At 41.9% G+C, this 19,296-nt stretch overlaps 1 protein-coding gene across 2 annotated transcripts; it reads right to left on the bottom strand.

The window, feature by feature from the left end:
* Positions 1–55: 55 nt before the first annotated feature.
* Positions 56–17,835, bottom strand: RB195_017519 (uncharacterized protein; the record flags this gene model as incomplete). 2 transcript variants are annotated; one of them, XM_064184547.1, is made up of 8 exons in its annotated part: positions 56–148; positions 208–311; positions 3,435–3,564; positions 4,811–4,961; positions 5,050–5,188; positions 5,244–5,340; positions 5,521–5,614; positions 17,807–17,835. In XM_064184547.1, the coding sequence occupies 8 exons, from the start codon at positions 17,833–17,835 to the stop codon at positions 56–58; spliced, it is 837 nt and encodes a 278-aa protein (XP_064040428.1). The 2 variants fall into 2 exon arrangements, with proteins under 2 accessions (XP_064040428.1, XP_013297628.2); XM_013442174.2 differs by lacking the exon at positions 17,807–17,835 and having other exon boundaries at positions 5,521–5,613.
* Positions 17,836–19,296: the final 1,461 nt, after the last annotated feature.

The following is a 19,296-nucleotide window of genomic DNA, read 5'->3' as shown; positions in this document are numbered from 1 at the left end:
TGCATAAAGCGCAGGAAACCATAAAGGAATTTTTTTTCGAAACGGAATTTTGGTTTTAGTTGCTCTTCTTTTTCAGTTTCTTCGTTGCCTTCTTTGTTAGCGACTTTTGCAGCGCTGCAGCAGATAACCATCCAATCACAGGACATATCTAAAAGACAGTACACAGTACCAGTTTCTAATCACTAAATTTGTCATCAACACACTGACCCAGTACAACGCGATAAACCACTGTGTATCGATGCCATCGCAACCGAACATTCTAGACGATGCCACCACAGGATTGAGACCAGGAACCCCAACGTATACGAGGGCTAAAGAGCAAATGCTGTTTTGAGGATCTTTCTTTTTCCTCAACCTAAGCTAGAACATTAAGACCCTCTTGCACACAACACGAAAAAAGAACATTGATACCTGCTTAAGTCAATCGAAGATTTACGAAAGAACTATTGAAAAAGAATAATAGCACGAGAAGGATATAGTAGGGTCAAAACGACATGAGGAACGGTGCAGCTTAGTAGCGGAGAAAGTGGTTGGAATCAAGGTGGGACCATCGCAAGCTGCAACGAAGAATGGTGCCAGGGGTCCTCCCCGATCCTAACCGCTACGCTCCAGCCACAGCCTAGATATTTACGCAACTACTCCGTGCCTCATTTCGTTTTGACCCTACTATAGCTCGGCATCAAACGCGTGAATTAATACAGTAAAATTTTGAAGAGCAACCTAGTCATCTTATTTTCGAACTCCTGGGATGATTTTTTAGGAAAAGAAAGACTGGCAGTTTTAAATTCCACCGCTCCAAACATCCGCATTTAGTTAGTATCGCATAGCAGTCATTAGCCAACTGCAACTACAAGTGTGGGAGCACAGGAACCAAGAATTGTTTGCTTTGTTTTGCGTGAGTGATCGAGAGATACACGATCTTCACAATTTTTACTTACTTAATCGGCGAGCAGGTGTTACGGCCTAACGGCCTATCGCCATTGACAATGCTGTCCAAGTCTCTGATCCGTACATCATAATAAAAAGGATAAAGTTTCTGGCGTTAATCAATCCGCTTGGGATGCGCCCCCACGTTCACTTCAATTCAGAATCGTTGGAGGTTTACGAACGTGTATCTGGCCTATACAATGACTTGCGCTGGCTAGCCGATGTGTCAGGTCAGTGTTTTTATCCTCCCAGACAAGTCTGGCACCAATTTATCGACCCCGGAGGGATGAAAGGCTTGGTGAGCACTAGGGCGGATTCGAACCTCCGATCGATCGTGCAGGAAGCGGAACCTCTAACCGCTACACCACACGTTTTTTTTTTTTTTTTATTTAACCCCCCCCCCCGGTTTTTTACTTTTTCCCAAAAAAAATTTTTTGGTCCGCACCTTTATTCCTCTCCCCCCCAAAAACCCGTCACTCCAACAAAAGCCGGCCGCTTCGTCGCTTCGTTTGATTGGGCGATCCAGGATGATTCGCTCAGAAACCGCAGATATTACATGCAGCAAAGAGATTCCATAGTTCCTTGGGTCCAGGACGAATAACTTCTTGTGTAGAGGAATTATGATACCGCGTCACCACGAGTCAGATATCTTTTCATCAATTCATATTGGACGAATGGTTTTCGTCATCTCACGAAACCTAGAAAGACAAAGATGTTTCAGCATTTCTGCTCTAATTCCAGTCTCCGATTGATTTTCATGTCTTCGTTTTTTGAATGCAGAGCAGAATCTCCGATTCCGTCATTGATTCTTCGCTGGCCGCGGTGTATATATGACTTTGGCCGTACACGAGTTCAGAGACTGACGGCGCTTGTCGGTTCAGCAAAAGCCTTAAAACGTTTTCTCCAGATCGGCAGAGTTCCCTCTCTGACAGCGACTTCGTTGGCTGTGTTTAGGACAGGCGAACACTTCTTTATCTTGCCGCTATACTGCCTTAGCAGAGTGCAGAATATCGGATTCGTGTCCTACTGCTTTTCAAACTCCTTCGATCTTGACGTCCATTCGTTCTTACGACCACCTTGCAGCTAACGACGCTACATCCTTCTCAGACGCTTCTCCTGGCTGAAATCACGAGTAGTGCGGACCACAAATACAGAATTGTACGTGCATATTCTCTCCGCAGATGCAAAGGTTCTTCCTCGGTGCTATAACCGGGAGAGTTTTCTTTGCAACGTCTTGAATACTGAAAGAGTCAGCGTCATCCAGTTTTTTATTCACCCGTAATATAACACAATATTTATCGACACCCGTTGATGGAATTTCTTTCTGCATTCGTCGTCTTTCAGGCCTGCCAAGTCGCGGTTCGATTGATGTTGAAGTTAACGACTTTTTTTCTGGAAGAATACCATAAAGCTGAGAAGAAGGGGGTGGTCGGAATTGAATGCAACAATGAACCTTAAATTTTCGAATGTCCCAGAGAGCGATGCTCTTTGTCAGAAGGTAATCGAACTGTATTTCAGGAGTCGGCATCTTCCGCTTTCGCTGCTCTTCTGGCGTTAAAGGTGCTGTCCATTGCCACGTAAGCTGATGGCGTCAATAATTCCTCTTAAATGTGGATGCAATGATGAGGTTCATCTGCTCGCAAAGGTCTATCAGACGACTTCCGTTATCCGATGTTTCCTTTGTAGGATAAAACCATTTTCCAAGCACATCGGATTGTTGTTCAAGTCCCATCTTTGCAATCACATCAATTCCAACAATCAACGCCTTCTGGCTTCGGATCGTGCATATCAATGAATTGAGTTCGTCATAAAACGATGACTTACAATCCATAGCTTGAGTACTCTGTGATCCCGCAATCGTACAGAGCGCATCTGGAGTCGTCGATCCAAATCCCATCAATTTGTTGCAGTCGTTCCTCAAAGCTATTGCGTAGCCTCCTACTTCCTTTTCATCAGCATCGCCGGACCGGAACAGATGCTGTATGTGTCGATATTGACGATGAAGTGACCCCTTATGCGTCTCTCCTGCAATGAAGCAGCAGTTCAAGCTTACGAGACGGATGTTTTGCCAAAGATTCCACGTCTCCCTCAGACACGTGACCACTCAGGGTATGGGATCTGGCATAGCTCTGGACGACACCACCTTTGTGCATTGTATAGGAAGCTTTTGCCATATAGCAGTGCGGAGTATGTTGCCAAATATCATCACAAAACGTACGGACGTACGTAATACGTAAAAGACCAAAGTGCGGCACCAGTGCTAATGTGTTTGATTTGGAAACAAGATGGTACCCATTAGACATACAAGGTCTGTCAATTTTTGCAGAACATGCCAACATGATTTTAAAACTTTGCTGTTGAAACCAGTCAGAATGATTTTCAGGTTTTCCACAATATGTTCGCTAACGAGTAGTTCAATGCACAAAAGTATACAAAAGTCAAGATTGAGTCGCATATCACCACGGATTAGCAAACAATTGCTGTAATTCATTTGAAAACAAATATACCGAATGATAAGAATGCGGCAATCGTTGCAGACACGGTGTAGGATTTGCCACGGATGGGCAAGTTCGGCAGAATCAGTCGCAAGAGAAAGCATCCAATTATCTCAAACGCGATGACGAGAGGGAATGCGATCTGCAAAAACCAACTATTGGAACATCATAAATAGGCACAGTCAGAAATCTCTTAAGTGGTCTACCGAAAAAAGTGCGATAGACACAATAAACTCAATATCGTACACATTCTCAATGAAAAAACGATACCATGTTTGAAATATAAAAGGATGAAGTCCACGATGTTCATCAAACCCTGTGGGAAGGCGCCTACGCCTTCGAATTCAATTCAGAATTGTTCGAAGTCTATGAACAGATGCGATCCGATGCGCCAAGTCAGTGTTTTTGTCCTCCAAGATAAGCCCGGTACCAACTCATCGACCCCAAAGGGATCAAAAGCTTCCTCGGCACTTAGGCGGTTTCGATCCACCGATTGTGTCTTCAAAGCCGAACCTCTCACCAACTGCACTACACCCGCCCTATGTTCAAAATATTTGCTCAAAATTTTCAGCATATGCTTTACTTTTAGCATTGAGGTTTGATTCATTTTTAAATCACAGCATGTCTACATGTCCTCAGTAGATCATATTTCCTGAGCGTTCTTAAGATAGAAAGAAAAACTACTACTTCGACTACTCTATGGGACTTCCATAATATTAAAGTTATATGAAAACATCATAATCATATTAAAGTTATATGAAAGCCCTATGAATAATGAATGAATATGAATGAGAATCTATGTAGGAATATGTTTCGTTTAAATTCACATTTAGCCTTTCCTAATCGGAGCAGTAGTCAAAAGTGGAAACATGTTCGAGAAGCAGCATCCATGCATACAATTACGTCGCTAGGAGTAGAAATTACTTCGTGCAAAAATTCGACAGCTATTTCTTGTGCACCGATTTCTTTCCTAATTTCTCATCCTAATTTCGATCGTACATTTATATAGTGAGGTCAAGAAAATCTGAAATTAGGATAGTTCTGTAGTCCGACCTCTGCAAGCGAGGATACCGCCACGATCGCAGCGACAACGACCGCACGACCATTAGCTCCACTGCGCCACTTTGAATGCAGCCGCTTACGCAACTTCACCTGGTTTCAAGTCACTTTGACCAGGATATTTTTCGCTTTTAGTATCCAAGCAAATCTGAGCGAAACAGCTCTCCGGAACTGTTTTGATTAATTTTTATTGTTCCATATTTTTTACTTAGAAGGAATGAAATGAGCACTGAGTTTTTCTTTCTTCTTTTTCTTTTTCTTTCCTATCAAGACGGCAGTATTGGTGAACATTTTTCAACGACTTCAAAAACTGAAGGAACTAAACATACCTTGTAATTAATAGTGCATGCCGGATTGGTAAAATTCTCAAGATGAGCTTGTGAGTAATGAAGAGAATGCCACCAAAGGGAGCGAGCAAGACGAAAAGCTGCGAATCCACCTATGGCTTCTGCTAACAGAAGTGTGAGTAGTCTTGCAGGACTGAAACAATTCAATATCCGGTATAAATCCATTGCTTCATTCTGTTGCGTACCGGGAGTACGAATATCAGTGAGGATATCAGACTAACCCTATAATCCCGTAATAGAAAGCTTCAATCGGGGCCAGAGGGCTTACAAAAGCACCTCGATTCATGAAGGATCCAACCGTTAGTAAGGAGGTGACTGTGAAGAAGAAAGCAAGAGGACCGTAGTATTTTATCATAATACCTAGAATCAACTAAATTGTTATTAAAGTGGTGACCAAAAAAACTGCATAACTTACCGTTCTCGTAGACGCACGTGCACATCTGTGCTGTAGCGATGAGTTCAATTGCAAAAACAAAGAGCGAGGAAGACTTGTGGACAGTTTTTTCGAGCACCTGGAAATAAATGGGCACTTTTGTTGGTTAGAACACACAAAAATTCCTACAATAAACTCAAAAAGATTATTTTGTAGCATACGGGCGTCAATGGCCAATCTGAGCCACAATTTGTTCTTCTTTTTTATCTTATAAATGTTGTTGAAAATAAAGAAGGAAAAATTCTGAAGAAGAACCAACCTTTCTAGTGATTTCTGCTAAAGAAAATACAGTAATATAGTAAACAATAGCTGAGATTGCTGGATAATAGAAGGAGATATCGGTAGAGATCATCCTGAAGAATTTTAGTGATGAAATAAAAAGAAAGCAGGTGGACGACACGAAGACTTCAAACTATCAAGACAAAGAGTTCTCAACGAATATGATAAAGTCACCGTCGATCACTTTGCTTTTACAGATGCACGCTCATTTAAAGGCAGAGTATCACGAAACTGAAGCAGTTGGAAAACTTCTAGGAAAACATAGATTAGAAAGTTCAGAGAGAATATTACGAGTTTGAGCTTGGCCACACTCATCTCCCCAGTCGCGCAGAGAGACGGCGTGGGACGTTTGTTTCTGTGGTATACGTTTGAACGGGCCCCTTTCTGCACGCTGCGGTCCCCTCAAGAGAATATTACCGTTACTTGAAAAGCCTAGTAAGGAGACCTCATTGATCTACGACCGCTCGCTCGTGAATGCGACGCGTGCACGACAGGTGCGCCTTTTCACGTATCACGTGGACCCAGTTTCAAACGCAGTTTCCCACGCCGTTTTTCAGGATGATTAGGGGGAGTTCAGGGGCCTACGTTCGTATTTATAATCACTACTCTGCTACTCTATATTTCCCCCACTAGTTACCCAAGTACGTCAGTTTCGCTGCCTTTTAGTTGGAGATGCGCAAAAGATGTGAATAGTACTTTTATCAGTAAGAAAAATTGCAAGACAAATAGTACTCGAAGTTCGAAATAGCGTAACCAAGAAATTTTGTGACTTTGACATGATCTCTCGAATCAAGGTTTACCGTGAAAAATTATCGCTCTTTCATTACTGAGGATTTACGCTTGTAATTGACGTCTTTTTTCGGATTCCCCAAAAACAATGATGGCGAATCGATCATCAAGGCGTAGAACACAAGTTGGTGATACAAACATGCAAACAAACTTCTTTATTAAGATTATTTTTTAAAGGAATGTGGCTTTGCGTATTAATAATTAGGTGGCTGCTTTTAGTTGATTTCAGGAAAGATTACTTCGCTTTGGTTTTATACGAAGACGTTGAAGTGTTCGGAATCCTTTGAAATTCTCCACTTCTGGTTAATGAATCTACTTTTACGTGCGTTGTCAGTTTCTGTGGCCGAGCGAAATGAGCGTCAAATCGGTCATGATCGAGGCGGCATCGTTCAGGGAGTTCATTGTTCATTTAAGGTTCACCCCATATGCTAACGCTCTGTTACCATATAGAAGAAATTCAAAGTCTCAAAAATGCTGTTATTCCACTTTGACGCGAAGTCCAATGCTCCAATGCTGTTCCCTTTCATAGGAACAACTCAAACACATCACTCTAAGTCTTTAAAAAGTAGAGCAGGAATCTCGAAGTGGAATTAGAATGATTGATAGTGGTCATTTCTCAAATTCAAGAGAACAATTCAAATGACGTGTGAAGAAGTGAAGAAGAAGAATGGAGGAACGAATGAGGATAAAAACATTTGGGAGGAAAGTAGCCGAAAAACATCTGAACCACATTATTGATACAGTAAATTCTAAGAACTTTCCATAGACGATGAAAAGGAGAAACTAAGCGTTTTCTGAAGAAGGGAAACTAAGCGTTTTCGAAATTTACATGAAAATTGTCGGGGAATTGGCAAGGTGGGAAATTATGAAAAATATAAAATCATGCACTTACGTCCACCTATCTCAGGGAACATCAGTAGTTCACCTAATTCAAACGAAATGTCCTGAAGTAAACTGTTTATACCTGTTGTGCTTATTGCAAATTGGCAATAGCAATCTTTGCAAATTGTTAAATCAATGTTGAACGGCAAAGCCAAATGCTGGCAGAAAGCAATCGACTAAAAGATCGAAAAAGCCCGTAGCGAGTTTCCCCAGCGACAACGCAACGACCGCGACAACGCATGACTGGCAGTGGTTAGAAAATTGGTAGATATCACTGACTCTTTTTCTTCAACGACAAAGGGCTAAGACAATGCGAAATCAACAGTGGAATTGCCGTAAGACTGGAAAATCTGGGATAAGAAAGAGTAATCGACTGTAAAAAAAAACAATTCCAAAAGATCCATGAGAGATTTGCCAGAATAAAAGTGCAAGTCAGCGAGAAGGTAGAGAGGAGGTTTTTTTTAAATGTTTCGCAAGCTGAACGTGCACTTTAATTTTTAAATGTTCATTGATAAGGAATGAAAGTGAAAGTCTGCAGAGATTTCAATTAAGAGGATTCTCCCTCGGCATTCGTTTTCCTGTGATTTAATTGAGAATTTCCTCCTGAAAAGCGTAGCTGAACGATGAATGTGTCGGCAACGATTTTGCTTCAGCAAACTTGTTTCCTAACGGGAACCGGTGACGCAATGACCAAGTAAAAAACACAATGCAACTGGCGTTCATGAATGTGTGCGGAAAGCGCTTATTAAACTTCCGAGGAGTTGAATGGTAGAATAGTGGAAGAAATTAGGATTGAAGTAGATTTAACCATCGTTAGGGAATATTTGTTCGTGAAAAGTGTTGTGCTGCTAATTTGAAGACTACATATTTGTATTCCACTCAAAAATACATAGTAATTTTTGGGAACGGTGAAGCGGTTATTTTAGGAAGCCTAGAAGCAAAAATCCACTGGAACTACAATTCCTGAAACGTTCTTTAAATCTGGCTAATGATCCTTCACTCCTAAAGCACTTTTTTCGCATCAGAGTTTCCTATTTCCTTGAACGAAAACGAATAGGGCTACAGAGGTTCGTTTCATTTTGCAAGGGAGACGGATTTGCGACATCATTTGGAATAAACTGGAAAATTATCAAGATGATTCGAAAGGGAGTGTTGACTAATTCTATCGGCAAACATGTCCGGGTCGCCTAGCAATTAAACGTATGCTTGGGATCGCAAAAAAGTACTCCCGTAGCTTTGTTTCTCTCAAGTGTTTCCATCCTCAATTAGTCGCAATTTGCTCAATCCACCTAGTCGATTACAGTGGAGAAATAGAAGTCATTGTTTATATAGAGTTAAGCAGTTGTTTGTAAGCTGGTCCAGTGTATTTTATCCGTCTTTGCTAGATTCAAATGCAACAAAAAGATGCGCAAAATTTCGACCTTCCGAGAATCTTGGTTTAGAGATTGCAAATTGCCGATTGTCGAATTGGAGCAAGAGCCAAGATTGTTAACAAACTTTGTTACGGCTAACGTTTCGAAGTCGTCGCCTTCATCAGAGCATGAATATGTATATGTTTGTAATTATATATATATATATATATATATATATATATTAAAAGGATAAAATAAAGAGGTCGGTCAATCCACTTGGGATGCGCCAACGCGTTTCACTGGAATTCGTAATCGTTGAGGTTTTGGAACGCGTGTTGGCCTATACAATGAATTGCGGGGGCCAGCCGATGATCAAGTCAGTGTTTTTACCCTCCCAGACAAATCTGGTGCCAATTTATCGACCCTAAAGAGATGAAAGGTTTGGTTGGCATGAGAGCGGTTTCGAACCCTCGACTGTGCGGCCACGACGGACCTCTAACCGACTGCGCCACCTATTACCATCTTCAAATTCCCAAAGTGACGTAAAAGTATTTTTATATAGTATATTAATAATAATAATATATAGTATATTAATATATTAATTATTATATAGTATATTAAAAGTACGCTTACAACAACAAACCGAAGTTCTGCCTGCATAGCAATGACAAAATTCCCTTGTTTTCGTAACGCAGTGTATGCGTAAACAATAACAATGGGTATCATCTACGAGCGCGGAAGTTATTTATGACTCAACCTAATAATTCAACGTTGAGCGCAAAGTCGTCTCATCATCTTTGTTGAGAATTTTATCTAACTTATTTGGAAAAAAAAACAGAAGAAAAATTTCTCCTAACCGGCAGAACCAAGTATGATGTAAGATGTTTCCCATATTATTCCAGTACAAAAGAAATACATTCATAAAACATTAAAGCGAACCACCATAGATAAGTGATAAAGAAATACGTCTGTAAAACATTAGAGTTAATAAACAATATTAATTTAGCGTTTGGATTATGTCCAGAGAAAGTTTGAACTTCAAATGGTGTTTTGAGAAGGAAAAATCCTCAACAGCGTAGAGTCAACAAAATGATTCAACGCATTACGACCGGGTGAGAGTGAATTCTAAGGATATGTCATTGTTAAATAATACTTTTGATGCGTCTCTGCTGGTGCTTTTGGCGGTGACAATGGATTGTCATTCCATATGACCGAAGAATCACAGTTGTACTTCGTTTCGCTTGAACATAGACAACCACTTATTGAAGGTATCAGTAAGTGGTCGTCTATTATTAAGGTACCAGTCTGAGCGTCCGGCTAAAGCCGGACTTCAGACTTTCTGTGGTGTTTGCTTCGCTCGCCTTCACTGATCAACGAAAATTAATATTAGCGTTATTAGTTGTATGAAATTGGACTTGTGTATCTCCAGCAATCCTTCCATTTTTACATTATAACTGAAGATTTCATAGTCTTCTTTCTAAACGCGTCAGTTCTACATTTGGAGAACATTCGAGCTTCAGCTTCAAACACTCCTTATCTATTTATTATAGACAATATTTAAAAGTATCACGCGAAAGATGGGTTTTTCTCCTGTTTTCTATATACGGTTATCAAAGAATGGTGTTTTGGCATAAAATGAAAAGAAAGACATCATCCTGCTGATAAAGATAACGTTCCACGTCAGATCACATAAACATCCTGCTACTATTTAAGCAGCCATTTTCATGCGCATTTCCACTTTCTGAGAACGGCATGATACCAAATTGAGGCGAACGAAGAAGAAAATAGATACGCGGAGGAGTCATGAAGGTGAAAAGCAACGCACGCAGTAACCACGGCTATAAAACGGCTTTAACCATTTATCTTTTGCGACATGCACATTAAATTATTACGCACCACTTCGACACCGCGGGACCCGTTGCAACCCATTTTATGGCCTTCTGGCGTCGGTGCAGAACCCGACGCCGTGGGACCCGTCGCAACCCATTTTATAGCTTTGTTGCGCTGGTGCACCAATCCAACGCCAGTGGACCCGTTGCAACCCATTTTATAGCTCTCTGGCGCCGGCGCACCAATCCGACGTCGGTGGACCCGTCGCACCCGCTTCTGTAGGTATCTGGCGCCGGTGGACCCGTCGCACCCCCTCCTATACGTATCTGGCGCCAGTGGACCCGTCGCACCTGCTTCTACAGGTATCTGGCGCCGGTGGATCGCACCCCATTTTATAGCTTTCTAGCGTCGAGAAACCAATTCGACGCCGATGGACCCGTCGCACCCCCCTTTTTGAATTTCGTGACTGACACACACTCATACAGACACATGTGACAGAATAAGCCCGTTATTATATACCAGTCTGAACGTCCGGCTAAAGCCGGACTTCAGACTTTCTGTGGAGTTTGCTTCGCTCGCCTTCACTGATGAATGAAAATTAATATTAGTGCCGTTTTCTACGAAATTGGACTTGTGCATCTCCAACAATCTTTCTTCCTTTTTTATATTATAACTAAGGGCGAAACATTTCATTTCATATCTTCCTAAACGCGTCAGTTCTACATTTTGAGAACATTCGACCTTCAGCTTCAAACACTCCTTATCAATATATTATAGACAAAATTTAAAAGTATCACGCGAAATATGGGTTTTCCTCCTCTGTTCTATAAACAGTTATCAAAGAATGACGTTTCGGGATAAAATTACGTGAAAGACATCATCCTACTGATAAAGATAACGTTCCACGTCAGATCACATAAACATCTTGCCACTATTTAAGCACCCGTTTGCATGCGTGTTTCCACTTTCTGAGAGCGGCATGCTACCAACTTGAGGCGAACGAAGAAGGAGATGGACACGCGGAGGAGTCATATAGGGTGTAAAGCAAAGCGATACAGTGGCCACGGCTATGAAATGGCTGCAACCATCTATATTTTGCGTCATGCACACGAAGTTATTGCGCACTATTTCGACGCCAGGTGGACCTGTCGCACCCCCTTCTATAGGGATCTGGTGCCGGCGCACCAATCCGACGCCAGTGAACCCTTTGCTACCCGTCGCACCCCCTTCTATTGGTATCTGACGCCGGTGGACCCGTCGCACCCCCTTCTATAGGAATCTGGTGCCGGCGCACCAATCCGACGCCAGTGAACCCTTCGCACCCCATATTATGGCCATCTGGCGCCGGTGGACCCGTCGCACCCCTTCTACAGGTATCTGGCGCCGCTGGACCCGTCGCACCTGCTTCTATAGGTATCTGTCGCCGGTGGACCCGTCGTACCCCCTTCTATTGGTATCTGGCGCCGGTGGACCCGTCGCACCTGCTTCTATAGGTATCTGTCGCCGGTGGACCCGTCGCACCCCCTTCTATTGGTATCTGACGCCGGTGGACCCGTCGCACTTCTTTTTCTGGACATCTGGCGCCGGCGCAGCAATCTGACGCCGGTGGACCCGTCGCACCCCCTTCTATAGGAATCTGTCGCCGGTGGACCCGTCGCACCCCCTTCTATTGGTATCTGACGCCGGTGGACCCGTCGCACCCACTTCTATTGGTATCTGGCGCCGGTGGACCCGTAGCTCCCCCCTCTATAGATGTCCGGCGCCAGTGGACCCGTCGCACCCACTTCTATTGGTATCTGGCGCCGGTGGACCCGTAGCTCCCCCCTCTATAGATGTCCGGCGCCAGTGGACCCGTCGCACCCCCTTCTATAGGTATCCGACGTCGTGGGACCCGTCGCACCCCCTTCTATAGGTATCCGACGCCGATGGACCCGTTGCACCCCTTCTATAGGTATCCGACGCCGGTGGACCCCTTCACACCTCATTTTATAGCTTCCTAGCTTCGAGGCATTAACTCGACGCCGGTGGACCCGTCGCACCCCTCATTTTGAATTTCGTGACTGACACACACACACACACACACACACACAGACACACGTGACAGAATAAGCCCGTTATTATATAGTAGATCATGATGTAAATATCATAATAAAATGTCTAAATAAGTTAGTGGGAGTGATAGCAAGGGAAGGATCAAGGTGATCAATGTGAATAGCAAGGGAAGGAAAAGGAAAAAATAAAGCTAAGAAACCTAATGTACTGTATTGTGTAGTAAAAAACGGAAAAAAAACAACACCGAGCAAATCAACGGCAAAGATCTCGTACAAACTCCACAAACAAAAAGCGACGTTATCGACAGCAACTGATAATGGAGACAGAACACGGCAGATCTAAAAAGGAATGTAACCAGAACTGAATGTACAACTCTTCCCGAAAATTTGTACATAGATGCATCGTTGTTGTGGATTGAAAGAATAAAGCGACCATCTCCCCTCTAAATTTTGAATTTGGTGAGAGAATTTTTGCTTTACGTCCGATAATTGTTTTTCAGTTTTTGCAAGGAAAATCCATTAGAATGAGATGAATTTGTTCCGATTGCAGACGACATCTTCTCTAAAACCTCTCTCTTAAAAACTTGTCCAAAGTTTTTCCTCAAGTTTTTTCTGGAACATGTAAGTTTTGTTTTTGTCTGTATTGTTTAGTCAGTGTTGTGAATATTCACTGAAATCGACAAAAATAGTTTTTTTTAGTTATAAAAACTTTCATAGCAAAAAATCATCTTTCTTCTCTCCATCCTCTCCTCGAGAAGGACTTGATACAGTTAATTAGGTAGTTAATATCAATTATCTAACTATTAATAATAAGCTATTAATTATCTAACTAATACAGTGTCCTCCTGGTTTCAAGCAGATATAATTTGTTGAAAACTATGCAAAATAAAATTTAAATTTAGAACTTCAATTGACGATGGACTCGGAAATTTCACTTCAATATTTTCTTTCACTGATTCTGTACAGTTAAAAGGTGATATGTAACTTAATAGGCAAAGACGGAAATTTTAGTGGATTCTATCAATAAAATACTTTAGAATGGAATACAGTTGAAGCTTCACATTTTTGAATGCAAGGGAGGTAAAAATAGAAAGAGACTATTGGATAAATATTTAGACCGTAGCTAGAAAATGATTTAGCAAAGCAATTCTACAGTTGACTATCAGTTTACGGAGCAGCAGGTGTGCAATCGCTGACGAAAATACTGGTGGTGAACATTTACGTGACTAAAAAATGCTGTTTGAAAGTAATATAATAGAAGTTGAATAACGATGTTCAAAGCGGCAAAGATTTTATATATTATGTCATATTTTATCGAGTCGAAATAGATTAATTTCCTTAACATGAGCAAAATGTTGGCGACATAAGATTTTATATTTACGATATAAACACAAAGAAATAACTTGTTTCATGGACCATCAGTATATGCCAGTTTGAATGTCTGGCTGACATCCGAAATCGGACTTCTTGTGCTGGTCGCTTCTCTACCCTTCACTGATCAATAAAAATTAAAAGTAGCGATATTTTCTGTAAAATTAAACTTGTATTTTTAACGACTCTTCCCTTGCTCTTTTTTCTTTAGAAAATTGACCATTGATAAAATTATGATGGAATAAAATGATGATTTTAAATAAAATAAAATGATTTTCCTAAATAGTACAGTAAATAGTTCAGTACAGTATTTGGAAGGCACTAAAAATTCATTTTACACCATTCATTCCATTCTTTTATAGAACTATTTACGATAGAGTTGAGCTAAACAGAAAATTTCAAACATTAACGCAGTGCGACGAGACTTCAAACCAAAAAAATTAGAACTAGTTGAATCAGGAAGGAAAATGAAGCTCACAACGGCGGAAATGATTTTGAGAGAAGGACAAGAATTCAACTCAGTTTGCACAGGAAACATTCAGAGTGAATGCAAAAAAGGAAGACGTGGACGAGTTTAGGTGAAACCACATGAGCACATGTGAAGAGAGGATAAAAAGGAAATTAACAGTCGCTCGAGTCTATTTAATCGCAATAAAGCAGCATTTGCATCGACAATAAAGAGCAACGATGACGGTAAAGCCAAGATAGAAGATTGGAAAGAAGTATTATCTAGGTATTAGTGGTTTTGATGCAATTTGAAGAGGATGGATGGTCGAGAAATCCAAGCTAATCTATTTTCTTGTCGCAGCAGTTCCTACATCAATATTCAGTTCATTTTCAATTCCTGTTTTATTTTGTGATACATAGAAATGCAATATAGATTGTTATCAAAAAGAACAGTGTTAGTGATAGCGGCGCCAACAGAGTTGGTCTTAAGACGTTTTGGCTGCTGACGCTACTAAAGGTAAAATAAATAAAAATAGAGGACAAAATTAAAATGGATCGTTTCGCCTCTACCTAGACGATCCATATTAGAACTAAAGATGGAGGCAGAACTCGGAGGATATGATTAACCGGAGCCAACATTTAAACCAGCAAAACCGAGTGGAGGTGAGAAAAGGCGCAAAGAGCTGGAGCAAACATCATCAGGTACTGAAAGATGGGAGCTGTAGATCAAGGCACTCACACTCACCAATCACGGGAGACGTATCCATTCGTATCAGATATAATTATGACGGAATTCATATAATAGGCTTAAATCAACTGGAAAATAAGTTTGTAAGACGTTAAAAGGGTTTTCTCTTATTCTGTAGCAGAAGCGTACAAGTGCAGCGTTATGGCTATGCGGCATGGTCTATTCGTGTTTTTGTCCTTCTGATCTTCCGGCCCCGCCCCTTTTTTTACGCTTTCCCTTTCCATAATTAGACTATGCGCATGTAATAGCTCAAATATTAGTCGGATATCTCTTTTCGTAGGATGCTTATCGCTATGAAAGTGAACGTGTTTCATTCTACTCGAAGCGAAGACCTAGCTGCTTTCTCCAACATTTAGAGATTTTCATAATGTGGTATCTGGAAAATGTAGTCATAGTGTTAACCCTGAAGGCAGTGTTTCATGAAACTGACGTAGTTGGGGAACCTTGGGGAAATATAGTGTTCCGAGTGTAGAGTACGAGTATGACAGTAGCCCCATTCAAATCCCTCTAATCGTCCTGAAAAAAGGAAATACGGACTTTACTCCAACGAGGGTTCTTGGAAAAGCTCCATCTTTACGCAATGTTCGACTTTCAGCTTCGGCATACTAAGATGTCGTACTTATTTTTTTACGACCTTCACCTTTTTGCACGTTCCGCGACCGCCCGAGGATCAATGAGGTCCTCTCACCACCCAATTCAAGCAAAAATAATGAGTAGACCTACTGAGGGGAGCGAAACATGTACAAGAGGAGGGGGGGGGAGGGGTAGGAATAAACTGCGTTCCCACGTTGTTTTTCAGGACGATTAGGTGGAATTGAGGGGGGAAACGATTATACTCGTAATCTAAACTCACAACTCTATATTTTCCGGCATGTTTCCCAACTAAATTAGTTTCATGATACGCTGCCTTTAAACGACTTTCTAGGATGGGGAATCTCTCCGTAAGAGAGTTGATGCGCCGTTAATAACGGTTACCTAACTTTGCGGTAGAAGAACCACGCGCATTCGTCACTTCTTCAGAAATTTTCGCGTCATTTAATGTTATGAATAGCAAGATGGTGGTGAATGTGACAGTGAAAACCGTAAGTGATCGACGATAGAGAAAACTTCTTGAAAAAAAAACTGCAATGTATTCAGTCATGGATCCGTAAAGATTTCTAAGCGCAGTAGAACTTTTTGCCGCAACCATGGTTTAAAATTTATGAGTATCGAACCATACATATTTTAGACTTAAAGCTTCTCTTTTCATCTCGAAATCAGCGAATAAATACTTTAATACGAAGCTTCAGTGAAAATCCAGTTGCACTCACATTTCGCAGATAACCTGGAAGGAATTTTCAGCCAGAAAAACATGGAATGAGAGGATAAACTCTATAGGTTCTGCAAAATGAAGCCGTCAAATAGAACAGACGATTAATCAACTTCTCGTTGTCAGCTTAGTGTGCATATTTTTAAAAAGTGGAGTGCTCGTGACAATGTCTAACACAACGAAAACACTCGAATCTTTCGTTCAAGATAAATTTATGAGTGCTTTTTTTCGACAAATAGTGTGTCTTTCTTCAATATCCAAGCACACATAGATTAGTGGTAGTCGGAAAGTAATGTCGGTTTCGCGCATGTCAATGGTTTTTACTAGTCAGCTAATTTCGTATAACAACTTTATTTATATTTGAAATGACAAGCTCAAACCTAAATTACACACATATCCGACACTGCATGCGATTCGAGTTTCGGCAAGGTAGCGATGAAACAAAGGTCACAAAAAACAGCTTTGATATTTAATCAGACGCATTCAAAGTCTGGAAATGTCAATCCTATAATTCTGATTCATTTTATTTTAAGGAGAAAATTCAACTATTTTTTGACACAATTAATAGAACTAAAAAGTAGAATGACATTCCAAAATAGGAGTGAACAATTCTTAGCCAAAGTGTGGAACGTAATTTCGAGTAGTCGAATTCCATTTGTTTTAATGAAGGAAAGTGCACAGCAAGGAAAACAAGAAGTGTGAAGCATTCCGAAGAACATCTATACGCCAGGAACATTCAGCGAACAAAGAAAAATACTGCAAATTCATGTGTGCGATACGTAAGTGCTGTTTCCCGGCAGCAGCTGTCCACGAAAATAACGATAACCGCTGTACGAGATAAATCGTCCAGATTTGATGGAATTTTATCAAATTGTTAGAATGTGCACACATTTACTATTGGTAACGTGAGCCTTGTGCGCCATATTTGTCCAGAAATAGTGATCGAGAATCGTGGACAAGCGAAGTGATCGATAATGACCGATGGAGAGACTGGCGCAATGTGACCTCGTGGACAAGTGAGAAATGAAAGGCCGCCTACGGTGACGTTGGGCTTGTATTTTAGCCAAGTAGCAAAACGTACATGTTAGGATCACCTTTAGCTGTAATCGTGACTAGGTCATGCCGAACTCAGAATCCAAAAATCGCCCGAGAAACAACTGTGGGATTTGTCGGAGTCGGTCGCATGTGATTAAGAGAAGATCAACCAAATCGAGTGAATGAGGTGCTGAAAAAAGAAAATGAGGACTTTCGCATTGTTTCTTCGAGATTTGAAATTAACTAAGAAAATTCGTGGGCGAACTTGTTCGCTGCAAGAAAACATTTACAGCAAGTTAATTTTGTTGGCCTTCTGTCCTCAGACACATTTATAAAATGTTAGTTTAATTCTAACCCTATTAATTTAATTTAATTCAAACTTTTTAATAAATTTCAATTATAGCTGCTGGAGAATGAAATAGAATCTCAAAGAAAAGAAAAAAGTAACATACAGCTTAGGTTTGGATCCGAACTTCACCATTATTTCAAGGCGATAACCCTCTAAGTGCGAATCGATCGTAATAAAAACAAATAAATAAAATGTGTGGATGAATCTGTGGTACTGCAGAATAGCCGTAAGAGATACAAAACAGGTGGGGCGCTACCGCCTAATGCAGCCAACTTTCGGCGACTTAACACAAGAAATATTACATCGCAACCAAATCCTACTTTGACACATTTTAACATGAAGAGCATTCAGTACATACATCTATGATCTTGTAGAGGATGACAGCAGCAAATTTTTTCTCATCAGCTGTCGTGCCCGGCACGACTTTCCCAGCCAGCCGGCCGCCGCTCTCGCGCGCCGCGTGGGAAACCTTGCCAATGGCAATGTATTACGGTAGCGTTCCCACGCGGCAGCCATATATAAGGGCTGGCACCGAGCAGTCGGGGTTCCGGTTCCAGTTCCAGTTTTCTTTCGCCACTCTCCCGATCTCGGACCAGTCTCTTATTATTCATGGTGTCGTGTTGCGTCGCGTTATATTCCATCTCGTTCGATAGCCGCACCGCCACAACACCGCAACAACCCTATCCCTGGCTGGCTGCCCACGGGGTCCGAACCGCAACCCTAAACCATCTGCCGCCGAGAGCCACCTAACCATCTAGCCATGACTGGCCCCTTATTTGATCCACCTTTATGTCGTGTATATTTTGTGCGTGCCGTGTCGTGTATTGATGTATTAAGGATAAACCCTAGTTGTAAAACCCTTGTAACCGCATTGCACCCTAGGAAACACATTGGGGCGTGGGATCAAGGGGGCAGCCCCGAGGCCCCCAAAGGGGGAGTCGGGGCAGGGGGAAGGGACCCTCGGATCGAGCCCGCAGGGTTCGGAGGGGCTAGGCCGCCATCCGGCGACTAGCCCAGCGCAGGGCCCCTCCGGATCCGGGCAGTCGGCCCTGGGTCCCCCCACCGATGCCCGCTGCTCCCACTCGGAGCGGACCCGGGGCACGACATCAGCTTGATACATATTTCCTCTTCCAAACGCTTTGGGCAAATCAAAGGCGCATCTCGGTGGCACAGTTGGAGAAATTCCACCTCAAGGAAATTCACATTTGAATAGGCCTTTTGAAGGCAATGTATAGCGAAAACGACCTGGTACGGAGACCTCAGAGTAAACGTACAGTTCAGCTTGTAGACTACGGAAACGAGCGTGACCCCCGCTCGATTCCCTCTAGTAGTCCTAAGAAAATGGCGTGACAACCGTTTTAGTTCTTACCAGGAGGTACATTATAATGCACACTCTTATACACTCTCTGATACCCTCAGCAGCCTGTTCCTTGGTTTTACTTGAAAAGACTGCTGAGGAAGCCTCATTAAAGGCATCACCCCATGAATCTGGGGTGGTGCTGGTTGCAGGTGGGTTATGCCTATACGGAGTCGTAGATTTTGGAGAGAAGGGTGATTCCGTCCATTTCTTTCTGAATGCCGTAAAAAACGGCT

Source organism: Necator americanus, chromosome II (genome assembly GCF_031761385.1).
Source record: "Necator americanus strain Aroian chromosome II, whole genome shotgun sequence".
Lineage (NCBI taxonomy): Eukaryota > Metazoa > Nematoda > Chromadorea > Rhabditida > Ancylostomatidae > Necator > Necator americanus.
This window is presented reverse-complemented; position numbering and strand designations above follow the sequence as displayed.